Genomic DNA, 21,575 nt, shown 5'->3' with positions numbered 1-21,575 from the left:
TTGCTGTGTGCAAGTGTGAAGACAATAAAGTTGATTTAAAGGACTGGAAAAGCATTACAAACCTATGAGATATGTTGAAAAAAATCCAAATGTGAATTTAATCTCTCCTTTTTTGCAATCAAAAAGTGCTATTTTAGTATCAAGTGTGCCTGAATGCAGTTTCTCAAAAGACTTGCCCGATGAAAAAACCAATTCACGACACGACAGTGACAAAACTTAAGGCGATTAAATGTCGGCTATGATTGATTACCTTGCTAATGCGATTCTCCACAAGTTGATTGTAAATGCAATGAAAGGACTTGAAACAAATATCTCTCTGGAAGGAAGAAAAACTATCTAAAACACCCTAGTATGCTTCGGAAAATGGTCAGCAGTGATGTAGGCTGCAGTATACTGTATGCGAGCTGTACTTATTAAGCTAAAACGTGCAAAATCACTGGTGCGGCCTTTTTTTTTTTTTTTTTACAATCGATGTGCTGCCAAAGTTCAACATTTTCACAGTGACATTAACATCCATTAGAAAAAAAAAACCTCGAGTTCAAGTCAGACTTAGTTTTTAGGTGTCAAGGTTTGACCTGGAAAACCGTTCCAGATGGTGAACTTTACCCTTTTCTCCCAAAATAAAAAACAGGATCTCCTGGTCCCGCGCACTCTGCTGCGGTCATAACTCCCTGTCTAAGGGCTCTGGGACTCTTCTGGATCCTCTGCGATGGTGCGGTAGAGCTGTGGCTCATTCAGAGCCAGAGGAGAGTCCGTTTGTGTAAACAGCGGCGGTCGACTCCTCAGTTTCAGCAGGAACCTCCGGGATGTCACCAGATCACCGTAGCCCTGGGCGTGGGAGAAGGCGTAGCCGGACCGGCGGGTGCTGATACGCCTGGCGGGTGGACGGCGAGGTGCAGGAGCTGGCAGTGCCTCCTTCCGCACCTTCTGTCTCACCTAGAGGGGAGGGAGGGACACGTCTTTACACTTCTTAATATGGGACGGTTCGTTGCTATTAATTCAAAAAGCTTTGTCACCTACCTCTATCATGTTTTACTGATATCTTTCTAATGATAACACAACGCACAAACTCCTTCCTTATCCATATTGTGACCTTAGAGGCTCTATATCCAAATATCAAAATTGAAGAATTGAAAATTGAAGAAAAAAAAAAAAAAACCTTGTTTTAACATTTTAACTTTAAACTACCATGCTAGGGGTGCCCGGATAGGTCAGTTGGTAGAGCAGGTGCCCATATATAGAGGTTTAGTCCTCGACGCAGCGGGCCCGGGTTCGATTCTGGCCTGTGGCCCTTTGCTGCATGTCATTCCCCCTCTCTCTCCCCTTTCATGTCGTCAGCTGTCCTGTCAAAATAAAGGCTGAAAATGCCTCCAAAATAAAAAAAATAAAAATAAAAACTACCAAGCTAGACAGCTGGCTTGTTAATTTGAATTACACAGTTCATGCAACTGTTTGTTAGCAACTCAAGTTACTGTGACTTCCTTAAAGATGACACCAATAAAAGGCCAACATTTTAAATTGTAGGAATCCGACATAAGTTCAGGTTTCTAGCAGCTAGTTGCTGAATGATTTAGTAATCTGATGCTAACTCTACGACAATGCTAACTGGGGTTGTGTCTGTTTATAGCTTGTGTACAGCATAATAACTCCCTTCTGTATAATTTGTCAATTCTGTTGATTGTGTGTATTAAAACAAAGTAAGACTGTCTACTTTCACAAAAGGAAAGCATCACTTTCTGTAAAGCTTCTGTACAGCCTTAGATAGAACCTTATAATTCCAAGATCACGATATTTCAAACATGTTTTAGTTTCAGTAATCTATACTAAACTAAGCAAATGTGACCGCGAGAGATATCTGTTGGTAAAAACTGCAGGTTGATCAATTCATGATAGTCATCCTTCTGTTTTGCTTTTGCTGCCTTAATCATACATCCCTTTAATATATTCAACATCAGAAGGCCAAATTGTAACATGAAGGTAGTTGTGACATGTGGGGAAAGAGATTAAATATTGCCAAATATAAATATTGTATCACTTTGAGAACAATAACTTCATGTATAGAGGTAAAAACAGGGTACATAAAATCTCACACAGTGGTGACATTTACAACTTTACTAGCCCAACGTCTTATCTTGCTGAATTGGAAAGGCCCAAAATCTCCATCCCACACCAGGTGGCTTAAAGATGTCATGTATCATTTAAAGTTAGAAAAGATGAAATACTCACTCAGAGGAAACGTGAATTCTATTCTACCTGGGGATCTTTCATGGACTATTTTGATGAGGTTTCTGCAGTGAACTGGGAAGAGGTGTAGTGCTACCTTGTGGTTAACTAAATGACTTGTATTTAATTATCTATTTTTTTTTTTATCTTTGATTTTTCACTTTTTCATTTTGTATATGTTTTATTTTTTTCTTTCTCTTCTTATGATTCTTTATGTGGCATGTTGTCTGTATGTAGGATGTACCCTACCTTGTCTTTGTGTTTGTGGGCGGCAAAATGTAGGCTCATTTTACTCCAAATGTATACTAGTGGGAGGGGAGGGTGGGGAGTGGGTAGAAGACGTTTGTGTAGGTAATGTATATTGTGCTGTATATTTGTGTATTTATGTACATGGCAGCACAGTTGCGCTATGTACAATTGTATAGAAAACGTGTGAAAATAAAATTAAAAAGGGGCAAAAAAACAGGGTACATAAAAGACTTCTAATAGTCTGTGTCATGTGATATCTCACCTTGTCGTTGATGGTGGGCCGAAGCTGAATGAAAACGAAGCGGGAAGCCACCACAGGCAGGATACAGAGAAGGGAAGTCAGGAATATGGTGAGCCACACGTTAGGCTGGTTCAGAGAGTTTCTTGCGGTGCCTGGAGTTCAAGAAGCATCAGACCAGCAGTCAGAATCACATAGTAAAAAGGTTTATTATTAAAAAAAAATAATTGTATATGAAGACGTGGGGTGCAGCAGGATTACTGCTAACCCAATTCTATCATGTTTTCTTATGATTGTTGGCCTGATATAAAACATATCAACCTCTACATATAGAGGGCTATGTCTGCTTCTGGAAGACTACATTTGAAGATGTGGGCAGCAACAACCTGCCTCTATAAAGGCAATCTACTCACCGATGAAGGGAAAAGAGGAGGTGAAGATGAGAAACATGCCATTGCTGTACATGGTTAATGTGATGGCAAAGTAAGCGGCCAGGCTGCCCCATATAAAAAAATGGTTCACGGCTGTCCAGTAATAGGTGTCCAGACATAGCTGAAAATGTAAAAAAAAATACATTTTTAATTCTGGTGTCCAGAAATACAGTAGCTTAAAATGTACTTTTTTAAATGTTTTATTCTGGTGCACATATTCATTCATATTGTGTGTTTTAAGGGTGGGTGATATGAATAAAATCTATCATGTCATTTCTGTGATAGCATATACAGTTGTGCTCATAAGTTTACACACCCATGCTACAGTTGACTAAAAAGAGAAATAAAAAAACATCTTTTGGAAATTGATCTTGATTGATCTTAATGCCTTAATTAACCCTTCACCATACCTACAGATTGGCAAGGGGTACTTTCCATAAAATCATCTCTCAATCCAAATCAAACCAGCTATTAAGCTAACTGAAATAAAACCATGCCAATCTCTAGGTATGGTGAAGGGTATGTGATGATGTGGGGCTATTTTAATTCCAAAGGCCAGGGGAACTTTATCAGGATGCATAGTATCCTGGATCCATGAAATAACTGGCATTTAAAAATAAAAATGCCTGCCTCTATGGGAATTTAACATAGGGGTGTATATAATAATAATAATAATAATAAATTGAATTTATATAGCGCTTTTCATGGACTCAAAGTCGCTTTACAGGGCAGGGTAGATTATAAAAACATAACAAAACAAAACGAGCAAACAAAACAAGTAGAACAAAAAAAAAAAAAATATACTTATGCCCCCTGTATTTTAAGGAAGAACATTTATTAATTTACGATACATTATTCATTCACAAAGAAAAGTGGTGTCCTTAAAGGTTGGATTTTTCCAATTTAAAAAAAAATTAAGGCATTAAGATCAATTTCCAAAAGATGTTTTTGTATTCCTGTTTTTAGTCAACTTTAGCATGGGTGTGTAAACGTATGACAACAACTGTATATCAATTTGATAAATACAGTTATAGATTCAAACAAAAAACAATTAGAATGTAATTTTAATACCTTAGAAAATCAAGATTAGTAAAAAGATTGATAAAAAATAAATAAATCCTGCTGTGTTTCCTCACCTGTATGTTCATCACAATCAGCAGACAGGTCTGTGCCAATAAAGCAAAGGACTGATAGTCGGCTAAGTCTTTGCCGTCATCTCGGACCGTGTCGTGCATGGCGGCCCACGGGATGAAGAAAAGGATGAGGGAGCTGTAGCAGCTGTGCATCATACAGAGCACAAAGGCTTTCTTACTGAAGTACTGGTTCAGCTGGCCCGGAGTGTAGAGCTGAGGATACTGGAAACTCCAGCGGTCATTCACATCCTACACAAACACAGAATTAGAGAAAGAGTACTGATAAATTATATGATATTGAACAAAAGTTACTGAGGTATTTATAACTAATTTTATAATAATTTCCCCCTTAGTGCATACCTGGTCAAAGATGCTCATGCCGAGGACAGGAAGAGCTGTGTAAACCATGTTGTACAAGGTGATGAACCACTCGTCATACACAGTCTATGAACAAGAACAGCAAAGCATACATTAAACATGTAAATACGGCATTATAACTGATGATTTGAACGCAGAAAGAGACATATTCGGACAGTGCTGTAAGCTGTATTCTCAGGCCAACGTATTACTAAAGTTTAGTGTTCTGCAACTGTAAAATGTAACTTATATAGAGCTTTGTCATGTGCATATGCATTATTCTTTTCTAAAAGTTACTCATGTGCTTCACTTGATTCCCTCATGTTTCACTCTGCATGTAACCCATTAAATGATGTTACATAATTCCTCACCTGTGCAGAGAAGCCGCAGAAGAAGGCGTACCAGAAATGCACAAAGGTGAAGGTGAAGTTCTTGTAAAAGAAATATTGGAGGAACTTGCACATGCGTAGGTAGGACCAGCGGCCGTGCACCAGCAGGAGGCGCTGAAGGTAACGGAACTGGGCGAAGGAGTAGTCGCTGGAGAGAACTGCCTGCATGCCCTCCTGACCGCTGATACCTACGCCGATGTGGGCAGCTGAACGACGGGCAGAAAAGAAAAAGAAACAAAATAAGTAACAATAAGTATTTTCTAGCTGTTTGGTTTAACTGCTAAAGCTCTGTACATTCTTGTAATGAGTGTCTTGAGTTGAATGAACTCACCCTTGATCATGCTGACATCGTTGGCCCCATCCCCAATGGCCAGAGTGACAGCCTGCTTGTACTTCTTAACCAGCTGAACCACCTGGGCCTTCTGTAGCGGGGTGACCCTGCAGCAAATCACTGTCTGACACATGCATGCTGTCCTAAGCAGCTCCAGCTGCAGGTTCTTCTCCAGTGCAAAGGCCTGAGGGTCAAAGGGAGGGAGGGGTTAGAGGTGTGCAATCAGGTCATGAGTCAAGTCCTCTCCGCACTATTAGGAATGTAGTCAATTCTAGTGAAGAAATAATTAAAGGTCCAATTATGTAATATATTTACTGTAATAAATCCAAAAAGGACCCCAATGCGTCATCAGCTATTAAGGAAACTTTTCTGACAACAACGCTAATGCCAGTATTTTCTCCTTTTGAAATCTACGTTCCGTGACGGAATTTCTGTTTGTGTTTTGGCCTGCATGTTGTTATCAACTGCCCAGTTTGTCAGCCAGGCTGGGTTGCCAGATATCCCTGTAAAAACCTTAAACCCAGCGTGCTACAGCTGTAATGTTAGCACAGCCATGAAAGCGGCAAATAAACGAACGGGATCAACGGAGATAGACTGTACCCGACCTAAAAAAAAAACTGCATGTTTCTAACAGTTGTGTGACCAGAGATGTAACAAACCCTGGGTAAACATTGGAGATGTATTTGAAAGATGGAGACAGCTTGGAGCCCAAAAAGACGCAGAGTTGGCTAATTTCTTCCTGAACAGGTAAGCATTAGCTTCAGGCTAATTTATCACAGCTACTAGGGACGGGCATTTTATGTCAATTCAACATTTGTGTAGCTACTTACATTGAATTATATAGCTAGAGTACCCTAGATGGTTACTCGCAAAAACAATTGAGACACAGCGAGTAAAGTGATCCCGACTGGTCCTGGCTAGTTCTGGCTAACGCCGCCATGCTAACCCTGCTAACCCTGCTAACTGCTAACGTTAATGGAGGACCAGGCAAGCGGGCCACGGCTGTTAACAACGTGTAGCCTGTTCAGCAGCCGTAGCCGACAACGGTGAGTTATTTGAAACCATGAGAGGGGGGCTGTAAATCATGAAGAGAGAACCGTGAGTTTGCAGTGTGTTTAGCGATTGTTGCCGTAATTCTAAGCCAATAAAGTGTGTATTTCAGTCGGGTGGAAAAGGACGGCAAGGTAGTGGTATTTTTAGCGGTTTCTATCGTAATTCTAAGCCGAGGAAGTGTGTCTGTCTGGCGTGTGGAGAGGACGGCGAGGTTGTGGGGTTTTTAGCGGTTCCTACCGTAATTCTAAGCAGAAAAAGTGTGTCTGTCAGTTGGGTACAGAGCTCCGCGTGAGCTCGGGCTTTTACGACTGTCAATATAGCCAGCATCTAACGTTAGCTACTCTGCTGTGCTTTGAAGTAATGTCTGGCTATGTGAGACAAGCATCTAGCAACATTGTTGTGGATGCTGCAGTCTCAGCCTGGCAACCTCCGTAGAGGATGGATACCCGAACCGAGCCTGCCGGAACACGACGGTACCCGACGGGCCGGGCCAGGTTCGGACAGATATTTAGAAATGATGTTCGGGTTCGGCTCGGGCTCGGTCATATCAGTGCGATAAGGCAATGAACATTTGAAATTTAAAAAATCGTATTATCTGTTACTCATCTGTTGACATTTCCGAATGCCGACTACAGTTGCTTAATAAAAGCGGGCTTTCCACACAAACAAACGTACATGTGTCATTAGTTTGAGAAAAAAACAAGATTTTTTTGTCGGGCCTCGGGTCGGGCTCGGACATAAATATCTTAATGCCTGTCGGGCTCGGGCCGGGTTTGGTTACTGCTCTGTCGGACGCGGGCCGGGCTCGGACAGAAAAATGCGGCCCGATCCGCACTCTAAACCTCCGTGAACTTCGAGTCTGGGGAGGAGGGGAAAGGGGAGACGACTCTCTCCAGTATTTTGAATTTGTACTGCAGTAACTATTTCAAACACTAGCTGTCAGTATTACATATTGCACCTTTAATGCTTAATTTAAAATTTGTTTTTGTTAGCATATAAGTAGTTACATTTTATATATTGACTGTAAAAACACTAGAATCAGCCTGTAAAATATCAGGTATGTTTTGATGGTACATTGTGGTGATTTTTCAGATTTCAGAGTGATTCACATTTGTAACTAAGTACATTTGCTCAAGTACTGTACTTAATTACAAATCTGAGGTACATGCACTTTACTTGAGTCTTTTAATTTCATGCCATTTTGTACTTCTACTCCACTACATTTCAGAGGGAAATATTGTACTTTTTACTGCACTACATTAATCTGACAGTTATACTGTTTTACTTACTAGATACTTTACAAATTAAGATTTTTGCAGAAAAAACACAGTTTATAACATAGTTTATAAAATTTAAAATATAAAACATTTTCAATGCAGGACTTTTACTTGTAACAGAGTATTTTTACAGTGTGGTAATAGTACTTTTACTTAAGTAAAGGATCTGAATACTTCTTCCACCACTGCAGGCAGGCAACAAACAACCAGGACATCCAGCACTGTTTTTGAATCAACAATATATTGGTACATACTGTATACAAAAGGGTACATTTAAAATAGAAATGTGCCTGAAAAGGCCTTCTTACCAGACTGTGTCCATTTATAACTAGGCCATAATCTCCATCCACCTTCTCATCCTGCACTGTCTCGGTCTTCTGAAGCCAAAACAGGCCTGCGCGAGCCTTTTTCACAGATGGCTCCTCTGCGGCTTCTGGACACATTTTCCTTCTAGCATTCCTAAAAACAGGAATATGGTTGGCCGTGTTAATAAAAAGCTTTGACATTTCTTTTTGAACTGTATTTTCTTTCCAATACAATGTGTCTGGGATAGAAACAAATGCAAACGCTTTGCATAGCAGTCACTATACAAAAAAATAAAAAATAAAGCATCAAATGCATGCAAATTTCCCTGCTGTGGGACTGATAAAGGATTATTTTAGGATTATTTTATATCAGATTGTGTCGAATACATTATCGGTATTTTTTGTTGTAGTTATTTTAAATATGTTGATTTTGGAAAATCACCTACTAAATAATAGAAGACATTATATGTGTTGTAGTTATATTATGTATGTAGTTTCTGACTGACTTACTGTAGCTCCTCTTTGACCCCTTCAGCCGTATTGGCCGCCACAACGAAAATCTCCCTCATCTCCTCCCTCAGCATGTTGCAGGAATAGCCGATGTTCTCCGCAGTCTCTGTTTCAGAACAATATTTACAACTACTGTGATTCAAATGAATGTGTCAAACATGCCAAAACATTCACTCTTTGCCTCGCTGAGTTCATTTACAGCTAAGCTAGGATGTTTAGATTGGTCATGTGAACCCTTGGAGATTTGGTACCCAGGGTTCCCGACGCATTGAGATTAGCAGTGAGAAAATATGAGGATATATTTCACGTTATATTGCTGCATTACTTCACCCATACTTTATGGGAACATACAGTATGTGACACTTACCCTGTTTATCCCCAGTCAACACCCAGATTTTGATGTCAGCTTTAGCCAGTTGCTCAATGGTCTGTGGCACGCCGTCCTGCAGCTTGTCCTCCACAGCTGTCGCTCCCAACAGCTAAAAACCACAGAGTAAAGGGTGGCAATGTGATTTTTCAATACTGTATGTTTAAAGCTTTAGTGCGTAACTTTTTGATATTAATGAACGTCCGTTACATTCAAGCCATTGCCAAATGAGTTGCTACAAAGACAATTAAAACTATCAGCTCCATACAACTCTCTCTGGATTTTTCAGTACGGCTATGTTCAGAAGACTGTGGCGTCCGGCGACTTTGCCACGCAGAAGCTCGAGTGACGATAATGACCTCTTCTGAAGAATCCGTCATGTTTTTTTTTCTCCCAATCCTCCGTGTCCTCCTTGGCTACTAGCAACAGCGTGTAGGAGGGGGGAGGGGCACTTGCGCGATCACGGAAGGCTTGTATCATGTGGACGCGCCGACAGTTTTGTTGTCACTACTTAGAATTCCTCATGGGGGCGACAGAAACTACGCACTATACCTTTAAAGCAACATGTTTAAAGCCATGCTTATATTCTTTCTCTGAAAGAACATATAGAAATATAACGAATAAAAGACAACACAAAACAATGCGCGTATGATATTTTATGTTATTCTGAAGTTATTCTGAAGTTCTTGGTGATACGTCATTATTAATTTAACGTGTTATGGAGCAGTATATAAAGTATATACAATTGTTCCCCAAATAAGCAGGCACCTAAGCTACCAAACCAATAAATGAACCAGCCAATTGTTGAGTCAATCAAACTATCTAGCAATAGATAGAACATGTCAACATGTGGACTAACCAGCAAGTCTTTCTCTATCTCTTCATAAAGTTCATCAAGTCTCTCCTCTCGGCCCTCCATGGCGGTGCTGGCCTCGTGGTGGCGCTGTCTCCACTTATCCATGTAGCTGTCATCCAAGGGCTTGTAGGCCAGGGCCAGTGTACGGAGGCCGTCGCCTGCATACTCCTATTTAAGTTGGACGGTTTAGAGCAGTTCAAAACAAAAATCTTGATCATTTCTGAAAGTGCATTCGTTTTATATCGACACACACACATCACAAAAATCCGAGCGCATCACTCACGTTGAGGTGTCCGATGGTGGCTTCCTTCAGTTTGTTACAGGATGGGTGCAGTCTCTCAAAGATGATGGTGTCTGCTCCTTTGCAGTATAGAGTCAACTTGCCTTCGGGGTTACGCACTGGAAATAATGGTGGAAGTCGCTTAGCGAGCACAGAGTCATGAGGTTTGATACATAAACCTGTTGCTAGGGTCATTTTCACGACTGATTGAGTAAATTGAAATTAACATATTGGAAAGGATAATGCAAAGTTGATCATTTCGTGAATTTACAAGATCACTATTGAGCAGTCGACACAGAAATCTCGGTTAACGGGGCCTCCTTGAATGCACCAACAGGGATTTTTCTAAATGGTAATTTTTTTCACCATGAGTTTGTAGCTGGGATCAAAATCATATAGGCAACAAATTGTAAAGTGTGATAGATTAAATATCTTAATTCTCATTAAATAGCTTAATTCTCAAATATGACTTACTGCATTGAATTTCGGCAACATGCAAAACCTAGAAAAACAAACAAACATTGTACCACTACTTTCTCTTACCTATGACTGACATTCTCTTGCGCACATTATTGAAGTCGAGAACAGCCAGAAGTTCATAGGTGACTGTTCTGCCCATCTCCATGGCTGTGATGGTCTCTGGTGTACGTGAGCGAAACACAAACCCAAAGTTTCTGGCTGCGGTCACCAGAGCGCCCTCATCAGGAGACTGAGCCTGATAGTAGAGCTCCCCTGCCAGTAGATAAAGATGCCCAGAGAGGAAAGGAAGAAAATTCAAATGTAAAAAAACAGGGTGCATTGCTGTCTGCCACCAAAGTCTTTCAAGTTTTTCAAATCTGACATACATATAGTGGCTTTAAAGTGCTCATATTATGCTTTTTCCCTTTCCTTTATTGTGTTATATATCTTTTTTGTGCATGTTATAGGTTTACAAAGTGAAAAAGCCCAAAGTCCACACCAAAGGGACTTACCATCTCCAACAGAAAACACTGTTCACAAACTGCTCCAAACAGCTCTATTGTAGTCCAGCCTTTACTTCAGAGACAAACGTGCGTCACTTTGTAACACACGTTATAATGCTCGCCTAGCTGCTAGCGTGGCACGCCCTCATACTCTGCTCCTGACTGGCTAGCTGTGCTGAGGTAGCTACTGCGCATTTGCGACTCCCAACAAAGATGGAACAGAAGTGTGATGCCTCACTCTGTAGCTAAAACAGAGAGCTCAACACACAGGGTGAAAAGAGGAGCTGCAGCAATGTGCAGTCCAACAAAAAGATGTTTTTTTTGAAAATTAAACCACATAAACCTATTCTGGTACAACCTCTAAATACAATTTATGAACCTCAAAATGAGCATGATATAAACACTTTAATACTTTTTGAAAATACAATTACCTGGAGTTGCTAAATAGTCTATATGAAGAGTAAAAAAAAAGACAAAGAATCTGTAGAATTCAGGACTGAGCTCTGTTAGGATTTCATATAGCGATGCACTGTAACCTACCAGAGACAGAACACAAGCAATGTACTGTAGTTCTTCTGTTTTAAACCTTTGCAGCCACCTGCTATGTAGTAACAACGCTTTCCATTAGAGGGTGCTCACCCTCTTTCTTTTCCTCAGGCATGACGGTGTGGCACAGAGCCAGCAAGCGGAAGAAGGCCTGAGCCTCCGGGTTTCCCTCCCTCACCGTCTCCAACAGACTGTGGTCGTGAAAGGTGAACTTTGGATCAGCCAGCTGGTTCCAGGAGAAGTCCACTCTCGCTGTCTTCTGCAGAGAGATAAAAAAAAAAAAGCAGACAAGAAAAAAAAAAAAACGAGTTGGACTAATGCATACTTTACACCAAATAAAAATAAAATACAATCTTCAGTCTTCTCCTCTCACCTCTGTTATTTCCACCCTTTGACCAGAAAAGTCAAACAGCTCCCCTGAATAACAGAGAAATACACTCCAAAAATAAATCATTCAGCCCCATGCTGGTGTTTCCTATCAACTCTGTAGTTTGTTTAGAAGCATAGCGGCTCACCGTAAGCTTTCCCGTTGATGGAGCACCTGTTGAACGTCATGATGTTCTGTGTCAGGGTGCCGGTCTTGTCGCTGAAGATGTACTTGATCTGGCCCAGTTCCTCGTTGAGCGTGGTGGTCCTCGCCTGGGCGGGAGTGTCGTTCTTGGGGTAATACATCTTCCTGTCCCAGTCTATGAAGAAGCTGTTCCCCAGCCGGATGATCTCCACGCTGACATCGACACACATAGGGAACACGCGTGAGACATGCACAAACGCATGAAGAAAGAACAACTCTGACACTGAAGTCATCATATTTCTGATTTTGTTATCTTTCTCCACCTGACGTAGAGAGAAATGGGCACCACCGTGTTGAGGATGATGACGTAGGACCAGAAGGAGAGGAAGGATGAGAGGGCGGCGTCAGCCCCTTGTTCACGAGGGAGGAAGGCTGTGAACACTGAGCCCTCCCTCACCTCCCAGATTCCATTGCCGATGGCCAGAACGGTGCACATAGACGCCAGGAAACCAAAGATCTGACATATTCAAGATATCACACATCTTGATATTAAAAAAAATATATAAATATATATATATATATATATATATATATATATACAGTAAACAGCCAAAAGTATAATACACACCTTCTCATTCATGTGTTTATTTTTTTCATTAGACTAATTAAAAATTTAAGAAAAATTTTATCAAATAATGAATTATAAAGTGTGAAATAACTGAAAACATGTCTTATATTTTAGATTCTTCTAAGTAGCCACCCTTTGCTTTTTTTGATAACTCTGCAAACCCTTGGTGTTCTCTCAATGAGCTTCATGAGGTAGTCACCTGAAATGGTTTTCACTTCACAGGTGTGCTTTGTCAGGGTTAATTAGTGGAATTTTTTCCCTTATTAATAAAAAAGCATAGGTTGACTACTTTGAAGAATCTAAAATATAAGACATGTTTTCAGTTATTTCACACTTTTTTGTTAAGTACATAATTCCATATGTGTTAATTCATAGTTTTGATGCCTTCAGTGAGAACCTACAATGTAAATAGTCATGAAAATAAAAAGGAAACGCATTGAATGAGAAGGTGTGTCCAAACTTTTGGCCTGTACTGTATATATATATATATACACACATATATTTATCACATTGATGGTATCAATCGGTTGAAAAGCAATCTGCATTTGAAAAATGAAAGCTTTTATGAAGGTATTGCACGTGCGAGCTCAAGGGGCATTAAGTAATCAGTGACATTTATTGACTTGTACTGTATCAGGAACAATTAGGAAGAGGAACCACACTGATAAGCACTCTCCCAGTAGTGTTATTAATAGAGCTTTTAACTTTATGTTAACTATAGCCAATGTTAAAGTGTAATTTTCAAACTTAGAGACACGTAAAGAATTTTTACATAATGCTTCCAAAATGTTTGAGGATTCATATGTGAACAAATTACTAATTTTCTGGCTAAAAAAATGTACATGTGAGCTCATGTATATTTGTGTGACAAACAGTGAGCATTGCCATGCAACTCACACACAACACCAGGACATTCATCAGGTGATCGATGCTCGTCCGTTTGAATGTTGTCTTCCCACTGTTCTGCATCAGCTTGGTGTCAGGACCTGGAAAGATTCAATCTGGGGTTAAAGATACACTGACAACCGTGTAGATGAAGTGGCACATTTTCAGCATTTGCAGAGACCGTTTGGAAGGAAAATCCGCCTCAGATACTAATCTGTAATCAATATGTAATGTTCAGTGTATTCTTGTAGTTTGTAGTATTGTGATTTACTTTTCTGAGTGCACGTTTTTTTTTTTTTCTCATCCTTGTTTACTTTAGTCAGTGACTTCCTAAATGCAAGCCTGAGCAGTAGGAGTTAGATTTTTAAGTGGCATGTGGCAGCCGGAAGTGGCATGTCCTAGCATGTGCCACTTTCCTAAAGCCAAGTGGCGTGTTATCGCGAGGCTACGTGTTATTGCGAGGCTACGTCACACGCGGTTTGGGTTCAGGAAAAGAAGAAACGGTTGGGATTAGGAAAAGAAGAACGGGGTTGGGTTGGGTTTAGGAAAAGAACAACTGGTTGGGTTTAGGAAAAGAACAAACGTGGAAAGGAAACATCACTAGCGGGACACAAAGTCACACGCAGGACGTGATCCCCGCTCTCCTGGGTGTAAGTCCTGTGTTTCACCCATCCTCCACCCCGACCAACTTCCCCATGTGGATTTTTGCCCTTTCATACTACTCGCTACGGCGTCAATTCACACGCAATCACAAAGTAATGTAAGTCAATGGAGGCTAAACACGCTAAAAAACGAGTATGCATCTTGATAACACAGCAATAATGACATATGAATTGGCGTGTCGTACATACGCCACTTCATGACATCAGTCTGATACGGCACGTAATATTGGCATACGGAAGTACCGGAAGTACATGCCACTGGCACGTGTCACATGACACTTAAAAAGCTAACTCCCTCTCAGCCTGAGGCAGCATCTCTTTTTTAAACTTGCCTCTCCTTTTGAAAAGTTTGCTATCAAACTGTGATATATTAGCGTTAGCTACACTCAAAAACCTCTCTCTTTCTGTTTCACTGGCCTTGTTTAGGTTCACTATTTTTTGCCTTCACTCATTTGAATAGGCTGGTGAGTTTGGTACTTAATTTAACTGACCAGTAATTTCTTATCAGATAAAAGTTCAAGGTCCAACATTAGCATATAAAAATGCTAACTGAATGCAGGTTGGCCATTTGCCAAAGTGGTAACAATTAGCTAACGTTAGTACGTTATGCTTCTATGGCCAAAGATAGCAGCTTGGAGCTAAAGTAGAGAGAATGATTCTACTTATCATTACTTGCCGTTATCTTTGCAAATTGAATAAATTATTATTCACTGCAGTAGTTTTACAGATGTTATTTATTATTTTGTTTTTGTCGGACTTGTTTTCAATAAAATATATGATTTTTTTTCCCACTGCATATGTGTGTAGCATTAGCAACCTCTGCTGGGCCCCTGCAGACTTGAGCGGTGCACGCCAAAGTTAGCTGTCCCCTTTTTGAACACACCACATTTTAAAGTTCCCATGGCTTGAAAATGTCAGAGTTTTTTTTAACATTAATATGAGTTCCCCCAGCCTGCCTGTGGTCCCCCAGTGGCTAGAAATGGTGATAGGTGTAAACCGAGCCCTGGGTATCCTGCTCTGCCTTTGAGAAAATGAAAGCTCAGATGGGCCGATCTGGAATCTTCTCCTTATGAGGTCATAAGGAGCAAGGTTACCTCCCCTTTCTCTGCTTTGCCCGCCCAGAGAATTTGGCCCACCCATGAGAGAGAGAGACACCATGGCTTTCAAACGAGCAAAGTGGCAGTTGGTCAAGGCCACACCCCCACCCTCCACCTTGCTCGCCCCCCCTCTCACCTCCTCAATAGCTCCAGACACAGAAATGGCACATACTAAGGAAAGCTCATTGTAGGACTGGCTCTAGTGGCTGTAATTCTGCACCAAGGCTGAATTTTGGGAAAGAGACTTCAGATACAGTATTAGGGGACCACTAAGGTCTATATAAAAGAGACTTCAGATACAGTATTAGGGGACCACTAAGGTCTATATAAAAGAGACTTCAGATACAGTATTAGGGGACCACTAAGGCCTATATAAAAGAGACTTCAGATACAGTATTAGGGGACCACTAAGGTCTATATAAAAGAGACTTCAGATACAGTATTAGGGGACCACTAAGGCCTATATAAAAGAGACTTCAGATACAGTATTAGGGGACCACTAAGGTCTATATAAAAGAGACTTCAGATACAGTATTAGGGGACCACTAAGGTCTATATAAAAGAGACTTCAGATACAGTATTAGGGGACCACTAAGGTCTATATAAAAGAGACTTCAGATACAGTATTAGGGGACCACTAAGGCCTATATAAAAGAGACTTCAGATACAGTATTAGGGGACCACTAAGGCCTATATAAAAGAGACTTCAGATACAGTATTAGGGGACCACTAAGGCCTATATAAAAGAGACTTCAGATACAGTATTAGGGGACCACTAAGGTCTATATAAAAGAGACTTCAGATACAGTATTAGGGGACCACTAAGGTCTATATAAAAGAGACTTCAGATACAGTATTAGGGGACCACTAAGGTCTATATAAAAGAAACTTCAGATACAGTATTAGGGGACCACTAAGGCCTATACAAAAGAGACTTCAGATACAGTATTAGGGGACCACTAAGGTCTATATAAAAGAGACTTCAGATACAGTATTAGGGGACCACTAAGGCCTATATAAAAGAGACTTCAGATACAGTATTAGGGGACCACTAAGGTCTATATAAAAGAGACTTCAGATACAGTATTAGGGGACCACTAAGGTCTATATAAAAGAGACTTCAGATACAGTATTAGGGGACCACTAAGGTCTATATAAAAGAGACTTCAGATACAGTATTAGGGGACCACTAAGGTCTATATAAAAGCATCCAAAGAGCACCATGTCATGGGACCTTTAAGCTCTCATTATGCTGTTACCAGAATATCCGGTTGGAGCAACTGTTTACCTCCGAAGATAACCACACCAAAGCACCACTCCGTGTTCCTCAGAGTACATCCTCTGAGCAGCACCTTATCGTTGTCCAAAGAGTAGGTTTGTCCGTCCAGGGTCAGGGTTCCTTTGAACTTGTCGAGACGGTTGTTGGGAGGCTCACATCGCACTTCACCTGAGTGAGAGATGGAGCTTAACGTTAGTGTCAGAGTTATAAACTACAACACCTGTATTCAAATGTGAAAATCGATGTAGTGATGAAGACAAACAGCATACTTGCCTCTCAATTATATTTTTGTACTCAAAGACGATGACTACTGTCATAGTGTTAGCCTAAGGCTTAGGCCTTTCTGAAAAGACTGCTTAGGCAGAGGTAATAGTACCACTTCATAGGCTATATGGTGTGCACAAAAGTCCTTATTTGCTGTAACTATTTGTTTAAAAATAGTTATCTAACATATTTTATGATGTTTTTAAGGCATAATGAACCCATTCTTTATGGAAAGTGGTTATTTGTCTTCACTCTTTTTCTTGTTGTTTAAAGATAATTTTTTGGGCTTTTCCGCCTTTAATTTGACAGGACTGCTGATTCTTACCTCTAGCTTAAATAACGTTACAAATCTAACACAAAAAGTAACAAATTCCAATTTGCAAACTTTTTATTTTCTATGAAAATAAGCAGGCTACACACCAGAGAAATCCCAATATTTGACTGAAAATCCACTGTAGATATTTTTCACCCTCAGTAAAAAAAAAAGAAAAGAAAAAAAAGGCATAATGCAATTCTAAAAATCTGGGTGTCTCTTTCGTTGTTTCTTTCAGCTTCTCACCATTGAAGCCAGCCAGTGCATCGATGCTGTCTCCCATATCTCCAGTTACAGTCAGGGCCTGTTTCACCTTCAGATTGGTTTCACTGGGGGAGACCAAGAGGACATGAGAAGGATGTGACTGGAGGGAAATCCAAGACAGTGTGAGACATCAGCCGTCAGCCACGCACACACACACACACACACACACACACACACACACACACACACACACACACACACACACACACACACACACACACACACACACACACACACACACACACACACAAACACAGGTTTGTGGCACTATCTTTGTGGGGACCCGTCACTGACATAATGCATTCCCTAGCCCCTTACCCTAACCTTAACCATCACAACTAAATGCCTAACCTTAACCCTTACCCTAACCATAACCTCATTCTATCCCTAATCCTAAAACCAAGTCGTAACCCTCAAACAGCCCTTTAAACTTGTGGGGTCCAGCATTTCTTGGCCCCACAAAGCTGTCGGGACCCCACAAGTATACTGAACTCCTGGTTTTTGGACCCCACGAATATAGTTAAACAAGCCCCCCCCCACACACACACACACACACTTACCCATCTAATTCAGCCGTTTCTACGTAGACCAGGTTGAGAGGCTCACTGCTGGATAGTAACAGAAGGTCCGCCTAAAAATAAAAGCATTAAATACAGTAAGGACAACTGAAAGTATAGAAGATGATATGATGAGATACACTTTACTATCACTTGTCGAAACATTGACTCAGCTTAGCTGTTGTTAGCACTGAAAGCATCAAAGTGTATAGAACAGCAACATGCTATGAAATGCCATATTGCACACAGTTAACATTCGCGGGCAAACACAAATTGGTCTTTATTCTGACATCTCCATACTTACTGTGACAAACTGATTATTCTCCAGTTTGATTATGTCTCCAACCTGAACATTCAACCATTTCTCATTTCTCAGTCTGCCAGAAAAATGTAAACATAAAGCACACCATGAAAAATCACACACACTACTACACAGAAAAGCTCAACAATGCTTCACAGCTGTACACATGTATGATGTAGAAGTGCACGGTGTGAAATTTGCATCTTGAATGACTCACTCTCCATCGATGAGGACCTTCACCATGCGGTTATTCACCTGCTTGTCGCTTTTGTGCCTGTTCTACTCCGATGCCACAGGATAAAAGAGAAAAACAGTGCACACATTGGTGATTAACTTCCATGTTTGAATTCACTTCCTTATTTCCGGTCTTTCTGAAATTTTCTTTTAAGTTATTTAACAAACCGCTATGTTTAAAGTTAGTCGGCATGGATTGTTATGAGTTCAGCTTACTATGTCGTCGCTGGCATCTTTGACTGCTGTTATAGACAGCACCAAAATCAGAGGCACGGCCGTGGTGAACCAGGAGAGAGAGGAGATTTGTGGGATTACCTGTAAACGGGACACACACACACACAGCATAAATACTCAAGACCCTGCTATATTTGTTAAAAAAAAAAAGAAAAGTAAGTCCTTCAAAAATTTAAACGTGCAAAAAGTAAGACACAGTCCATATACAGTCCATGTGTACATGCATCACAGCACTAGAGGAGGTACAGTTAAACAAAGAAAACGGTCTACCTGAAGGGCCATGAGGAAGAGGAAGTAGGCATTGGCGAGCCTCCGGAACTGCTCAAAGAGGTTAAGAGGCAGGAAGCTGAAAAGGTTGTATTTGGAGGTCTTGATGGCGTTGTCCTGAAGTAGAGAAAAGTGACACGGGAATGTGACAAAAGCAGATGACAGCTCCAGCGTCGCATACTCTATTATGATGCAAAATCACTTGAGAAAAATCTGTTTTTGTAAAGACAGCACTATGGCTGCACAATTAATCGCAATTTTATCCAAATCGCAATATGGACTAGTGCAATATCCAAATTGCAGGAGGGGAGCAATCTTCGTTAAAGGCAAAATATGTGTCTAAGCATTCTGAATGAAGTATTGTGGGGCTGCAGAGACATACTGGGCCTACAAATCCTATCCTACAGACTCAAGGAAAACATCTTTGTTTGGTACAGACTCTTGCAAAAATCACACTGCACGACAATAGTACATTTTTATTTGTGTTTCAATGAAAATGAGAATGATGATCCAAAAAATGGATCATTCCCTGCAATATCGTGAATCATATCGCAATCGCAACATCAGTCAAAAATAATCGCAATTTGACATTTCCCTCATATCGTGCAGCCCTAGACAGCACACGACTGTTTGAAACTGACTGTTTCTATACTTACAGCATAGTGGTAGGAGAGGTTGAAAGGCCTGTCGTTGGCTCGAAAAAGTCTCTCCTCCTCTGTGAAGAAAAAGTAAAAAAGAATCCAAGCAAGAGAGGGATGAGGACGTTGCAGCAGCGATGGGAGAAAAGTGCGATTTATTTTGTACAACACGCAGTATGTAAAAGTATGAGCGCCATTTGTCCACTGACTCTGTATGTTACAAACGTGATGCAAGAACAAGAAAAAGTCAGATATAAAGACATACAGTAACATTTAATATAGCATTCGTTCTCACCTTTCTCTTGCTCTTTCCCACACAACCGGCCAAAGTATGACTCTACCGATCCCATCTTCAGCTCAGTTCTTCCATATTTCACACCTAGAGAAAAATCACGTGTCTACTAATCACAGGGTGACGAATATTTAGTGAAGCAAAGAGCCATTTCTTTACAGTTGGACCATACAGAGGTAACAACAGAAAGGAGAAACTGTTACAAAAGTGAGAGGGGAACCAGTTTACCAGTTTATGGTCATGGTTAAAAAAAAACAAAAAAAACAGACAAGATAGACTTTCGGTAATAGAGGCCCTGGTTTGCTCATACGAGAACGTAGAGATTTATGGTATATTTCTATAAACATTTTAAGCTAATATGACTTTTCAATGAGAGAACATGTCAGAAGTCGTTCTTTGAGGTAATTTCAGGCGACATCCTTTAGACTTTATCTGTGCTGCACAGCTGTAAAGACATGTAGCCGCTCCCTTCTCAGCCCTTTGTACCACAGGGCAATCTATTGAAGATCATTCATAACCACAAAGATTAAGAAAGCGATAGGACCCTGAACGTTTCACTTTGAATACACAACAAAGCAGAAAATCTAGTTTTTGCTTCGTATTTGTGTATCTTCCTGCATGTTGGAAGAGCAGATCATTTCTAAAATGGGACCGGAAGAGAATGAGTGAATCCATCACAGTAAAAATAATTAAAAATCCGTGGCTGAGCCTTGCCCTGAATGTATAGCTAAAAAAAACAAAAAAAAACACCAGCCAGTTCCATGTATTCTTCTTCAAAATATGTAAAAAAAAAATATCCTCCCCGTGAAAGAAAAATAATAAATCATCTTTGAGATGATTGAGACATATTTACCCTACTTTGTATTGTTCAGGAAACCAAAGCCAGCACCAAACCATGGGGCCAATGGTTTGGTTGGGCATGTTTTCCACTCACTTTGTCGTCGTTTTACTCGCGCACCAACACAACTAGGAAATCGAACGAAGCTATTGTGAATCGGAAGCGATTGAAGCCAGTAAGCTCGGAGTTTGATTAAAAATCGTACTGTGTGAGGCCCTTTTTGAACCTCTCCCGCAAAAGTTCCGTACACCCAGCATTTCCCCATACGTCTGCAAACAAATGAAAATAGGCCACATACCTTAAACAAAAGAAAATGTGATTTCCTGTGCATGTCCTGCACACACATAGATACAGGAACAGGGCCCAGGAACAGGGACCAAAAGAAAAGAGAGGGAAAAAAAAAAAAAACTACAAAATCCAATCCTCCCTTTGCTTCCGCCTCAGATGAAGTAAATCCAGGCCCTCGTCTGTTTTGCTCTGTTGGGACGTCCCAGGCACCAGCAGAGTTTGACCGGGGGCCTCCAGCAGGATGAAAGACACAACGGATGGACGACAGGTGAAGTGGCGCGGCGGCGAAAGAGGCGCTTAACAGTAGAGGTTTCAGGTTCATGCAGGAAGAGCTGGGATCTCTCCCCCCCCCCCCTTCCTTTGCGCCTAACAGCTCAGGGCTTGAGCAAACACTGCAGCGATCTTTGGACCTGGATGGTGAGACGGGGCAGGAGTGGAGGGGCTGTAAAACAACAGTACAGGTGAATGGGCCAGGTATGTCAACACACCCTGCGCTGGGCGCGCATGCTCAGACCG

The 21,575-nt window shown here is 40.8% G+C and overlaps 1 protein-coding gene across 1 annotated transcript in view; it reads right to left on the bottom strand.

Moving 5' to 3' along the window:
• Nucleotides 1–21,391, bottom strand: part of LOC120546004 (phospholipid-transporting ATPase ID-like) — a 22,216-nt gene extending 825 nt beyond the window's left edge. The window contains exons 1-28 of the mRNA XM_039780736.1: nucleotides 21,070–21,391; nucleotides 19,937–20,020; nucleotides 19,660–19,718; nucleotides 19,007–19,120; nucleotides 18,719–18,817; nucleotides 18,486–18,547; nucleotides 18,272–18,344; nucleotides 17,971–18,041; nucleotides 17,393–17,475; nucleotides 16,579–16,737; nucleotides 13,544–13,632; nucleotides 12,342–12,535; nucleotides 12,023–12,231; nucleotides 11,881–11,924; nucleotides 11,601–11,766; nucleotides 10,543–10,731; nucleotides 10,003–10,118; nucleotides 9,723–9,887; nucleotides 8,864–8,975; nucleotides 8,497–8,602; nucleotides 7,990–8,140; nucleotides 5,352–5,535; nucleotides 5,003–5,226; nucleotides 4,635–4,718; nucleotides 4,278–4,523; nucleotides 3,124–3,262; nucleotides 2,735–2,865; nucleotides 1–936 (exon numbers count right to left, since the gene is read on the bottom strand). The exon at nucleotides 1–936 is cut by the window's left edge and continues 825 nt beyond it. Coding sequence (XP_039636670.1) covers nucleotides 676–936; nucleotides 2,735–2,865; nucleotides 3,124–3,262; nucleotides 4,278–4,523; nucleotides 4,635–4,718; nucleotides 5,003–5,226; nucleotides 5,352–5,535; nucleotides 7,990–8,140; nucleotides 8,497–8,602; nucleotides 8,864–8,975; nucleotides 9,723–9,887; nucleotides 10,003–10,118; nucleotides 10,543–10,731; nucleotides 11,601–11,766; nucleotides 11,881–11,924; nucleotides 12,023–12,231; nucleotides 12,342–12,535; nucleotides 13,544–13,632; nucleotides 16,579–16,737; nucleotides 17,393–17,475; nucleotides 17,971–18,041; nucleotides 18,272–18,344; nucleotides 18,486–18,547; nucleotides 18,719–18,817; nucleotides 19,007–19,120; nucleotides 19,660–19,718; nucleotides 19,937–19,991 — 3,585 coding nt within the window. The 5' untranslated portion in view covers nucleotides 19,992–20,020; nucleotides 21,070–21,391 and the 3' untranslated portion in view covers nucleotides 1–675. The remainder of the gene's footprint in view (nucleotides 937–2,734; nucleotides 2,866–3,123; nucleotides 3,263–4,277; nucleotides 4,524–4,634; nucleotides 4,719–5,002; nucleotides 5,227–5,351; nucleotides 5,536–7,989; nucleotides 8,141–8,496; nucleotides 8,603–8,863; nucleotides 8,976–9,722; nucleotides 9,888–10,002; nucleotides 10,119–10,542; nucleotides 10,732–11,600; nucleotides 11,767–11,880; nucleotides 11,925–12,022; nucleotides 12,232–12,341; nucleotides 12,536–13,543; nucleotides 13,633–16,578; nucleotides 16,738–17,392; nucleotides 17,476–17,970; nucleotides 18,042–18,271; nucleotides 18,345–18,485; nucleotides 18,548–18,718; nucleotides 18,818–19,006; nucleotides 19,121–19,659; nucleotides 19,719–19,936; nucleotides 20,021–21,069) is intronic.
• Between the last annotated feature and the right edge of the window lie 184 nt (nucleotides 21,392–21,575).

The sequence above is a fragment of the Perca fluviatilis genome, chromosome 17 (genome assembly GCF_010015445.1).
Source record: "Perca fluviatilis chromosome 17, GENO_Pfluv_1.0, whole genome shotgun sequence".
Classification (NCBI taxonomy): domain Eukaryota; kingdom Metazoa; phylum Chordata; class Actinopteri; order Perciformes; family Percidae; genus Perca; species Perca fluviatilis.
Note: the sequence above shows the minus strand (reverse complement) of the source record. Positions and strands in the feature narration are given on the sequence as shown.